This window comes from Pediculus humanus, genomic scaffold (assembly GCF_000006295.1).
Source record: "Pediculus humanus corporis 1103172107403 genomic scaffold, whole genome shotgun sequence".
In the NCBI taxonomy this organism is placed as follows: Eukaryota; Metazoa; Arthropoda; class Insecta; order Psocodea; family Pediculidae; genus Pediculus; species Pediculus humanus.
The window spans coordinates 481,697-493,722 of record NW_002987028.1 but is presented as its reverse complement, the minus strand read 5'-3'; the positions used below and the strand labels follow the sequence as shown (position 1 = coordinate 493,722).

The window sequence follows — 12,026 nt, the reverse complement described above, 5'->3', positions numbered from 1 at the left end:
TATTAGTATTATTAATAAATCGTTCGATGAAATCGATACGGTAAAATTGCAATTTTATCGACGATTTTGTCGCATTAAAAAAAATTTTTTTTACCGGAACGTTTATTATGTACGATTTTCGTTACGCAACAACGACAACAACAACCACAACCATAAAAACAACCATAACAACAAATTTTTTTTTTTTGTCGTCACGTGTTTATGAGATCGCCCACTACTTTTTAAATCCGGTTGTTTTCATTTTTTTTTTTTTTAATTTCCCTAAAAATTTGTTTTATTTTTTAATAATAATTACAAAATGTCGACAATCTTGTTTTGAAAAAAAACTCTGGGTATTAAATAAATAAATAATTTTTTTTATTAATTTGTTTATAATTTTTTTCATTTTGTTTATTAATTTTTACAACAACAACAACAACCGTTGTTTATTTATAAATAATTCAATAATAATTTTTTGTTTAAAAAAATTGGCAACAACGCAATAAAAAAATTAATTTTTTCTTATATCCAGTGTAAGGAAAATTTCATATCGAAAGAAAAAATTACTCCCCAAATAATAATAATAATTATTACATTTATAGAAATTCATACGTATATTTATTATTATTATTATTAATTTAAATGTCGTATAAAAATAATTTCGCGACGATTTAAAACCGAAAACAAAACGTCGTCGTCGTCGTCGTCAATAAAACGCGTTTTTTATTATTATCATTATTATCATTCGTTTGAGTTTGAAGGTTTTTTAAGCAGAAGACAAACGGTCGAAAATGAAAAAAAAATAAATAAATAAATAAATAAATTATTCGAAGGTTTATTAAACATAAATAATAATAATAAGTTAAAAAAAGGTCTTTAATAAATTATTAAACTCGAATAACGAGATTGTCGCTTTTAAAATAATAAATTAATAATTAATATAAACGAAAATTTTACACGTAATAAATAATATCATCATCATCATCATTATCATCATTATTATTATTATCGTTATTTTTATTATTATTATCGTTTTTATTGAATCGAATAGTATCAAGTGGGGCAAATGTCAAGTTAGACAAAACTTTACTTTAACCCTCGTGTCTAGGTATAATAATTGTTATTATTTATTTATTTATTTTTTTTCATGCCACGGTCATTATTCAATACGTCTACGATTTATTTGAAAAATAATTTTGTTTTGTTAAACGTTAGAAACACGTTAACGTAGATCGTGTAAATAGAAATGATATTTTTTTTCGATACAATCATCTACTGACACTCGAATTTGTCGACGACGAAAAGACAAAATAATTAAACTTAAAAAAAAAATTTTTTTTTTTTCATTACATTTGCTAAACGTTGTTCTTCTTAACGATCGTGTAAATAGAAACGATATTTTCTAGTAGATTTCGATACAATCTACTACGACAATCATCTACCGACACGACACTGACAAAATAATTAAATTAAAAAAAAGTTTTTTTTTACATTACATTTGATAAACGTTGAAATAATTCGTAACGATCGTGTAAATAGAAATGATATTTCTACGACAATCATCTACTGACACGTCACTGATAAAATAAAATAAAAATTAAACGAATAATTTTCTTCTTTTTTTTTTGTTTTTCCCCCGCTTTTAACAAAAAAGGAAATTTTTAAATTATTATCATCATCATCAAATAAATTTATTTAAATTATTTTTACATACGTCAAAGGAATCGATGATGATGATGATGATGATAATAATAATAATAATGACGTAACGTTACGTTTGTATACGTATCGTTGAAAAAAATCTCGATATTAAATATAAAAAAAAAAAAAATTACATACGATTCGGTCGGTCCTTGGGATTTTTCTCTCTCTCTCTCTCTCTCTCATTCGAATGATAATAATAATGGTGATAATAATAATAATAATAATTAGAGGGCATTAAAGTATGTTTTTTAAATGATTTTTTCCGTGTTCTCGCTCGCTCTCACGAGTAAGGTCATCACAATATATATATATATATTTGTATTATTCGTATAATGAGAAATAAACTTAAAAACGAGTACCTGAATGTAATTATGTCCCGATGTCCGCCATCTTTTTTTTTTCTTTTTATTTCGACTTCTAAATAAGGTTTAAAAATAAGGTTTATTAATACATTTATTTTTTACTTTTTACTTTTTCTTTATTATTATTATGGTTGAAAAGTTTTTTTTTTTTTTTTTTAAACTTATGACGTCGTGATGACGTTGATTACCTAATGATAACGTGATAAGGATTTTTTTTTTTTTTAATATTATAGAAAGTATTTACGATAATGGATTGTCCGAAATTGGATTTTTTAGTTCAATGTAATAATTTTAAAAAAATCAATCAACGGACATATGGAATATGTGAAAATCATTATTATTATTATTATCGATAAGAACTTTTAAAAAATTCGCATCGTCTGCTGTTAAATCAATTTTTTTTTTTTTTTCGATTTTCCCATTCGCTTTAGTTTAAGAAAAAAAAAAAAAGAAATTTTAATGGACGTTCGTTCGGCCTAATTTTTATTAATTATTATCATTATTATTTTTTTTTTTTTTACGATAGTAATAATGATGATGATGATGATGATGATGATGATAATTCACATCGAATTTCAAAATTTTACAATTTTTTTTTTTTTTTTTCGAGAAAAAAAAATGAATGATTAAAATCTTGATGACCGAATCTCGTAAAAATCATTTTTAAAAAAATTTTTTTACATCCATTTATGATTTTTTTATTTTTTCTTTTCATAGAGTAAAAAACCGGAAATGAAATTTTTTTTTAACGTCCATTTATTTATAATGACGAATCGAAAAAAATTTTAAATAAAAAAAATTTTTTTTTCCGCTTTTTTAAAATTTTAGAAACGTGAGAGATTAAATAATTTTTTTTTTCTTTTTTTTTTTGCGAAACGTTTTTTTTTTACACGCGTTTGTTTTGTTATGAAAGCAGACGAAATATTATTATAAAAAAATTTCATAGAGAAAAAGAAAATTTCATAGAGAAAGAAAAAAAAATTACTTAATTTAAAAACAAATGACTTAATTATATTTTTAAAAAAAAATGGACTCATAAATGTGAGAGAAAAAATTTATTATTATTATTATTATATGTGTCTCCACATCGTCAAAATTATTATTATTATTATTATTATATGCTAAGATTCCATTTATACATATATTTTTATTTTACGACGCGAATTAATAATAATAATGATGGTTTTTTCAAATTCAAAAAATAACAAAAACCGAAATTCGCATAAAAAATTAATAAATTTTTTTTTTTTAAATTTAATTTTTTTCGCGCCATTAAAACGATTAAATAATAATAATAATAATAATAATAATAATAATAATAATAATAATAAATTTTATTCGATAACCATAAATTACGAATCAAATATTAAAAGTATAACTCACGTGACAAACCTTAAACAAGTGCCTAAAAAAAAAAAAAAATTGCAAATCGTGGTAAAACCCCGACTTCCGGGTTTGTAATAATAATATACAAAAACTATACGAGAGAGAGAGAAAGAGATGGGGGGAGAAAAGAGAGAGAGAGAGAGAGAGAGGGAAATATTTACTATATATATAATTTTATGACGTTTTTTGTCACGTTTCACGTTTTTTTTTTAAATAACCGACTCGAATATGGTTCGGGATTTTTTTTTTTTTTTAATTATTATGGCGGTTAATAATTTTTTTTTATTTTAGGATTGTAGTAAAAAAAAAAAAAAAAAACAAAAATATTTTGTACGCGATCGATCGGAATCGATTTCATGTATTCTCGTACCACGTCCACTTCCTGTTTATTCGTTTTTCGGTAGCGTTTAAGGCAAAAAAAAAAAAAAATGTTTGGAAATCAAATAATGAAATTTTAACCGGTTGTAATTTAAATTTAAAAATGACGTGTCAATAGATTTCCCCATATAAAAACATCTTGTTTTTTTTTTTTTTTTTTTTTTCGTTTCGTTTGTTTCGTTTGATTTTATTTCAACTATTTCAAGGTTTCTTTTTTTTTTTTTTTTTTTTTTGAAAAAAATAAATTGTTTAAAATAATTTGTCGACTTGTTTTTGTCGTGTCGTGTCAATAAATACCGGAAATGAAAAACCCAAAATGAAATTGGGAGGTTTTTTAAACACAATCCTAAAATTTGTTTAAAATGTTTAATAAAAATTCGCGAGTATTGTAATCGATATAATAATAATAATAGGAAATAATCGACAAATTTATTTATTTGTTATTGACACGACAAAAATACAATCGTTTAACTGTACGGAAATGATGTTTTTTTTTCAAACATGTTTTCGACTCTTGGGAAAATTGAAAAAAACAAACAAACAAACAAATCCGATAAAATTTTTTTAACAGACAAACATTTATAAATTCGCAATCAAAAAAAAATATTTTTTTTACCACAAACGCCTACAACAAACAACAAACAAACAACAAAAAATTTTATTTACAATTCGATCGAACCACTATAGAATTTTGTTTATAATAATTATCGATCAACCTTAATAATATCGATTTGTAAATATTAATATTTTAAACAATCGATATCGTGAAAACAAAAAAGGTCAAATTTCCGAACGGGGAAATCGGATAATTTCAAATTTAATAATAATAATAATAAGGTTTATAGGATTGGTAACAAACCTACTGACTGATTAAATCACAATCGATGATGTAGACAAAACGGAAATAGTAATAATAATAACAATACCTGATATAATGAATTTCCGGTGGTGTAAGACACGACGTAATGACTTCCAAAACTTTTAACGAAATGCGAAACGCTCGCTTCGTCCCCAGGTATGACGTCATTAGTGCCACGTGCAACTTCTTCTTCTAATTCTACGTCGTCGCCAACGGGACGCATTCGTCCCGATTCTCGGTGTCTCGCAACTCTAACGAGAACGTAACAATATTGTCCCGTTATGTAATTTGTTTTTATTCCTAAATGTTTGGCCATACCTGACCTTGACCAGCTACCTGTCGGGAAAAAAAAACAATCGATAAGTCTTTTTTTTTTAAAAAAAAAAAATAAATTTCGAATAAAATCAAAATTAAAATTAATCGGCCTTCAGTTTTAGTAAAAGCATTTCTTTTCGTTTTTTTTTTTTTTTCTTTTTACACGTATATATTTTTACGCAAGGTTGTTTTCTCCGCCATCTTTAAACAAATTAAATGACTCAGAAGACCTACGTATTTATTTAAATATATTTTTAGAAAAACGGATTTGACGTAAAAAATTCCAAAAAAAAATTAAAAAACCATCGGACTCGATGGTGGCGGTGGCGGCGAGTTTCGAAGGTTGTTAAAATTTTAATCACGTGACAAACAACAACATAAAATGAAAAGAAATAATAATAATAATGATACTAATATTAATAGCGGATACGGTTGTGGGTATTAGGATAATTATTATAAATTTAAATTAACCGATTTACGTGAAAAAATGTAATAATAATAATAATACTAACGAGAACAAAAAGAAAAAGAGAAAAAAACGCAATCATATTTTTTTTTTTTTTTTTTTACATAATGTAACAACAAACACGTGTTGTAATACCATAATAATAATAATAATAATAATCACGGAGATAATAAATGTTAAATTCGAAAAAAAAAAAAAAAGAACAACCCCATTTTAAAATGGCGACGATTTGGAATTTGTTTTTTTTTTGCAATTTAAGTAAAAAATGGCATTAATGCCAGACCCGATGAAGAAAAATTGATGGATTGCGAAAAAAAAAAAAGAATTTTGAAAGGAGGGTCAAAATGAATATTATTTAATGGGAATGAAAATGTCGTGTCATTAGAAAAAAATAAAATAAAAAAAAAATAAAAAAAATTTTTTTCCGAAGGTGAAGTTTATTAAAAATGATGGAACGTGAGAAGACATTTTTTTTTTTTTTTTTTTCGAATTCGTTCATCCGTTTGTTGTTGTTGTTTCATTGAAATTTGTTTGTGCAATAATAATAATAATTTTTTGTTTGTTAATAAAATGAGTTTTCCGTTAGCGAAATAAGATTAGAAAGAAAATTTATTTATTTCAAATTCGATATTCGTTTGGTTTATTCAATAAACGTGACATATAGATTTTATTGATTTTTTAATGACGTCACAACTCACCTGAAAACGCTCTCCAAGGTCTGTCGAGCCTTTCAAAATTGAAACCTCTAAAATAGGCTTGAAGTAATTGTCTTAAATTATCACAGAATTCCATGTGAAAATCACCTTCAAAAACTTTCTTTGGACTTTGGGGATTATTCGACGGTGTCAAAACTAACGATGAGAGATCTTTAAATATATCTATTGTGGGTTCTCTGTAGAGCCATTTTGAATCCGTGTCGTTTCTGGGTACCACCCTCATGCTTATAGAAAGATACCCGTATCGGCTAAAGAGGTTTATGGCACCTCCCAAACGAAGTTCGCTGCTAGCGTTAACATGTTCACATATCACGACCACTGCAACTATCCACGCAAACAAACAACAACAACAATTTTGAGTTGTTGTTGTTGTTTTTCTTCTTCTTATTCTACTCAATTTCACTTTTTTATCACTTGATGGTATTATTAAATTATTAACGATAAGTTCTTTCACTATCACAAATAAATCCAATATCGATTCTGTCATCCATGATGTTCGATTCGATATCGTTTTATTCTCATATTTTGTCATTAATTTCATTTTTTTTTTTTTTTATTTCAACTATATTAAAATCTCGATAAAGTTTTTTTCACGCTGAAACAAACAAACGAAAACAAACAAATAAACTAACAAAACTCAATTTTATTTTTATTAACGGGTCTTTTAATTATGATGACGTCACGGCTCGGATGTGACGTAAAAAAAAACATAAAATTCCAAATTTTATATTTAGAATTTTTCGTTTTTTTTTTTTTTTTTTTTCAATGACATCCAATTCGTAATTAATTCGATTTGTAAAAAATTTATTACTTATTATTATTATCATTATTATTATTATTATTAAAATTATTACGTAATGATAAATAAATAAATTAATTAATTAATTAATAATAGGCCGAATTTTTAGAATAAAAAATTTAAATTTTACGCGGGATGATTTGATAGTAAATCGATCGCGATTTTCTAAAATTTATTATTATTATTATTATTATTATTATTATTATTATTAAAATCCAGGTTTCGGGTGGAAAATTATTATTGATTAAGTGAAAGTTAAAAAAAAAAAAATTGTTTTGTTTATACCTGGAACTACCTGAAATTTTTGATTTAAAATAAAAAATTTAACATGATCGAATAGATTTTATTGTATGACCTTGAAAGTGAAATTTTTTGCACGCCACGTGGATTTTCACACATACCTTAAACTACAAAGTTAACTATAAAATTACCATTATATAAAGGTTTTCACGAAATCGTAGAGTTGAACGATAATAATAATAATAATAATAATAATAATAATTTTTTTTCTGATTTAAAACAAACATTTTAAAAACAAACGCACAACAACATTTTTTTAATTGGAGTGTTTGACGTTAACACGGAATTTGTTTTTTTTTTTCCTCGTCGGGTACTGGAATTTTTTTTTTTTTTAATTTGGTACTCCTACGTAACATTCCAGATTTCTTTCGTGTAAAAAATTCATTAATAATAATAATAATAATAATAATAATAACAGACGGCGGAATTTTTAATACAAAAAAACAAAAAAAAAAAAAGTTTGAAAATTTTTTTATGAATGTTGTTTGTTTTTGTTTTTTTTTTTTGTTTTTAATATGATTCGTGAGTTTGCATCGACGTAATAATGATGATAATAATAATGATAATAATGATGATGATGATGATGACGTCGATGATTTTAAAACAAAAAAAAAAAAACGAAACAAAAAAGTTTTGTTTAATTCTCGCACGAATTTTTACGAGACGAATTTAATGATTTTTTTTTTTTTAAATTATTTTCATTATTATTATTACTATTACTATTATTATTATTATTATTGTGTGAAATTATGTCACAATGTGATATTATACTTAAATTTTTTTCGGTAGGGAGTCAATAAACGATTTAAATAAATAAAAATAAAAGTGTTAATAATAATATAGTAAAAGGACTTTTTTATAATAACAATGCAAAATATTAATTTAAAATGTTCGTTGCCCCCCACCTCCCCCCCACTCTCGAAAAACAATAACAAAATTAACAACAAATGTAAAAACAAAATAATTAAAAAAAAAATGTTTTCATAACTAAACTATCTTAACAATTTTATTAATCAGAAAACATTGAATAGAAACGAAACGCAAAACGTTGAGAAATTTTTTTTTTTTCTTAAAAAGTAGGTTTACTTTCATGTGAGAGACAAACACACACACACCAGTAGCGTAGCCAGGCAATGTTATTACGTTTCCTATTTTTTTTCCCCTCTCTCGATCGGATTTCGTAGGAAGTTGAAAAAAAAAAAAAATGAAAAATCAAGTTTGAAAGTTCAATCATAACAAGTTTTTTTTTTTTTTTTTGTGACATTGAATAAATTCGTCATATGAAAATTCGCCGACGAAATTTATTAATAATAATAATAATAATAATAATAATAATAATAAGTTTTCCAGTTGGTTTGCTGGAACGTTTATTTATGTACACTTAACAGTATTTATTTTATGAACGTTTAAAATATTTATTATTTATGAATTATGATATTTGAATTTAATATTCCTTGACCCGTAAAATAAATACGAAATGAAAAGAAAAACTGTTTGACGTGTAAGCAGAAGAAATTTGAATGAACTTTTTTTTTTATATTAACATTGAATCGAACTCCACGGAATGTTTGAAAATTAAAAATTTTTTTTTTTTTTTTACAACAACTTTTAGGCTCATTTACAAAAAAAAAAAAAAAAAAAAAAAAACCTGAAACTGTCTAGGTAAAGTTATGTTGTTGACCTTGAGGTCAACCTTAATACGAATTTATTTATTTTTTTTTTTTTTTTGATGAATCTCACGCGACACGCTGGAATTTTTTTCTTTTTTTTTTTTTCATATAAAATTATTATTATTATTTCGGGTTCAGTTACCTATTCGAATTTTCTAGAATTTGTGTTTATGCGAATCATAACTTTGTTAATTTTTTAAAAATGAAAATCAAATAAGCGGAAATAAAAAACGTTTTGCGGTTAACGGTTTCCTATCGATAATTTTCCCTTTTTTTTTTAAAAGAAAATTATTGGGTCACTGAGCTTTCTATTATCATTATTATTATTATTATTATATCTTCGACTGACTTTTGTACATTTATTTAACCCAAAAAAAATTTTTTTTTAAAAAAATTAATTGAAGTTCAATTGAATGGTTCATAACAATAATTATTTTTTAAATTGAAAAACAAGAAAATAAGAAAATAAGAAAACCTTGGCTTGTATTTATTTATAATAAACAAATAAGTCAATTAACATGTCTATATGTTAATTAACATTAATTAATAATCGAAATGAATAATTAAAAAAAATTTACTTAAACGTCGTGCGCTCGTTTTTACTTTTTTCAAAGGGGGAGGGGAGAGGGTGGGTACTTTTAATTGTTGGTATGGAAGGTACGAAGGTCGAACCTTACATAAATTTAATAAAATCTTAATTAATATTTATCGTTGTAAAAAAAAAAGTTAAATAAATTGAAAAAAAAAGATTTTTCCATTGTTTGACGTTTTTATAAAAAAAAATTATTATCAGGGTCGTAAAAAGGATATTTTGACGACACCTTCCTTCCCTTTTTAAATAAATTAATGTAATCTTGACATTGAGAAATAATAAAACGTAAAAAAATAAATTAATTAATTAATTTTCCTTCCCTTTTACTTTTTTTTTTTATTATTTCATAATAAAACATCAAAACAATCTCTCTCTCTCCTTCTCTCTCTTTTTTGTGATGTTGCACAATTTTTTGTAAAAAAAAAAAAAAAGCTTTGACCCGATATAGGAAATTGACCTTCACTGTCACTTGTTGTTAAAAATGTGATGATAATACATTTCCTCCGAGTGTGTGTGTGTGTGTGTGGGAGTCATAAATAATAAAAAACTGATGGAAAATTTCGTAGAAATTACTTACGGTATCTATCTATCCCCGCGTTTATTACTCTTACCACTAATAATAATAATAATAATATTTTTTGATATCATTTCGAGGTTATAAATGTTGTAAAAAAAATTTTTATATACCTCTATGGCGCGATGTTATTCCATAGAATGTTTAAATACTGTGAATGGGAAAACTAAATCACGCTCATACGTCCATTTTTATTTTTTTTCTATTTACAAATGGATTTTTCATAACTTGAAGGAGTGGGAGAGGGTAGGGGTAGAGGGGGTAGGAAGTAGAGGGTGGGGGTTCAGACATTTAAAAAAAAAATTAATTAGAATAAACAAAATATTTTTTTTTTCTCGTAAATTCTCGTATGAAGAATAAAAAAAATTTAGTTTTTCCAAAGTTTATTTTGTTTCATAACAACCGTTTAAAATTTATTATTATTCCGTCACCGAGTTCATTATTGAGTAATAAAGTGGTATTAAAAACCATTGTTCGTCCTAATTTTTTTTAAAAAAAAAAAAAGTTTTTTCATAACAGCTTTTTAAGAAAAAAAAAAATTTTTTTTAACGAAACGACCGTCCCCGTTTACATTTTCTTACTAATTTACAAAAAAAAAAATTACGCGTTTTATAATTAAAGGCTTTTTTTTCTTTTAACCATTAATAAACACACTCTTTTAAAATAATAATAATAATAATAATAATAATAATAATAATAAGCAGAAGAAAAATTTTAAACTCAAGAATATAATTTTTTTTAAAAAAAAAAAAAGCCCAAGGTTTTTTCTTTTTTCCGACCTCGTTTTCTATTTATTATTTAATTATTTTCATTTTTTATTTTTTTTTTGTAAAGTTGGTAACCCTCTTTTTAAAACGTTATCATCATTATTATTTTTTTTTCCCGGATGTGAAAATTTTTAATCGTAACTTTTATCCCGGCGTTTCTTTTTTTTTAAAAAAAAATTTTTCTTTTATAGGCGGAAAATCAATCGGAAAAGTTTTCCGGAAACGTTTTCATAAATTTTTTAAAAATTATCATTAAAAATATTTTTCTTTTACCTAAAATTCAAATAAATTTACCGGTTAACGTGTTAAACAGTAGTACCAACTTAAAAAAAAAAAATTTCACTCGTGGCAAACGTGTTTTTGTGTTTTTAAAGTAATGAAAAATTTGCAAATGTTTTAAATAAATGGTAAAAACGTAAAAAAACACCCTCGAGTAATGATATTTCCAATCCGTCACGGTCTACTTAAAAAAAAAAAAATTAATTTTAATGAAACGAGAAAAAGAAAAAGAAGAAGAAGCAAGGAAGCCATGCTCTTGAAAGAAGTAACATCACGAAAAGTTCAATACTCGTGTCTGGGTTAAGGTTAACAATAAAACTAGTAAAATCAACCGTGGAAAATGAAAAAAGAAAAAAGGAAAAATGGAAAATTGTACGATTCGTCGGACATATTTAATCGGTCAGAACGAAAAAAGTAACAAGAAGTCGCACCCACCACTGTTTCTTATGTAGCGAACACATTTTTTTTTTTTAACATTACGCAAATATTATTTAAAAAAACTTTCAATTTATTATATAACGGAAATATATAATTCAAAAGAAATTTTTACCTTTTAAAAAACGTAAAAAAAAACGTTAGAAAGATTTTTTTTAAAAAAAAATTATATCAATCAAAACGGTTACTTCGAAAACACAAAAAAAAAAAGTGTTGCGAGTTCATTTATAAACAATAAGGAAGTTAATTATTTACTTTCACAAAAATTTTTTTTTTCATATCTATGGCGTCAATTGTTATTTTCGATATATCGAAATATCGAAATTTTTCTTTAAATTCTTGTCTCGATCGAATGAGAAAAAAAAAAAAAAAAATTTTTTGGCACGAGATTTACATGCAATGACCCGAAACTAAATCTTAAAAACAAGAGAAAAATCATCGGATT

General features: G+C 24.6%; 1 protein-coding gene across 1 annotated transcript in view; it reads right to left on the bottom strand.

The window, feature by feature from the left end:
• Phum_PHUM056060 (uncharacterized protein) overlaps positions 1–6,652 on the bottom strand; it is a gene marked incomplete at both ends in the record, with an annotated part of 10,659 nt that extends 4,007 nt beyond the window's left edge. The window contains 2 exons of the mRNA XM_002423363.1: positions 4,736–5,000; positions 6,144–6,652. Coding sequence (XP_002423408.1) covers positions 4,736–5,000; positions 6,144–6,652 — 774 coding nt within the window. The remainder of the gene's footprint in view (positions 1–4,735; positions 5,001–6,143) is intronic.
• Positions 6,653–12,026: the final 5,374 nt, after the last annotated feature.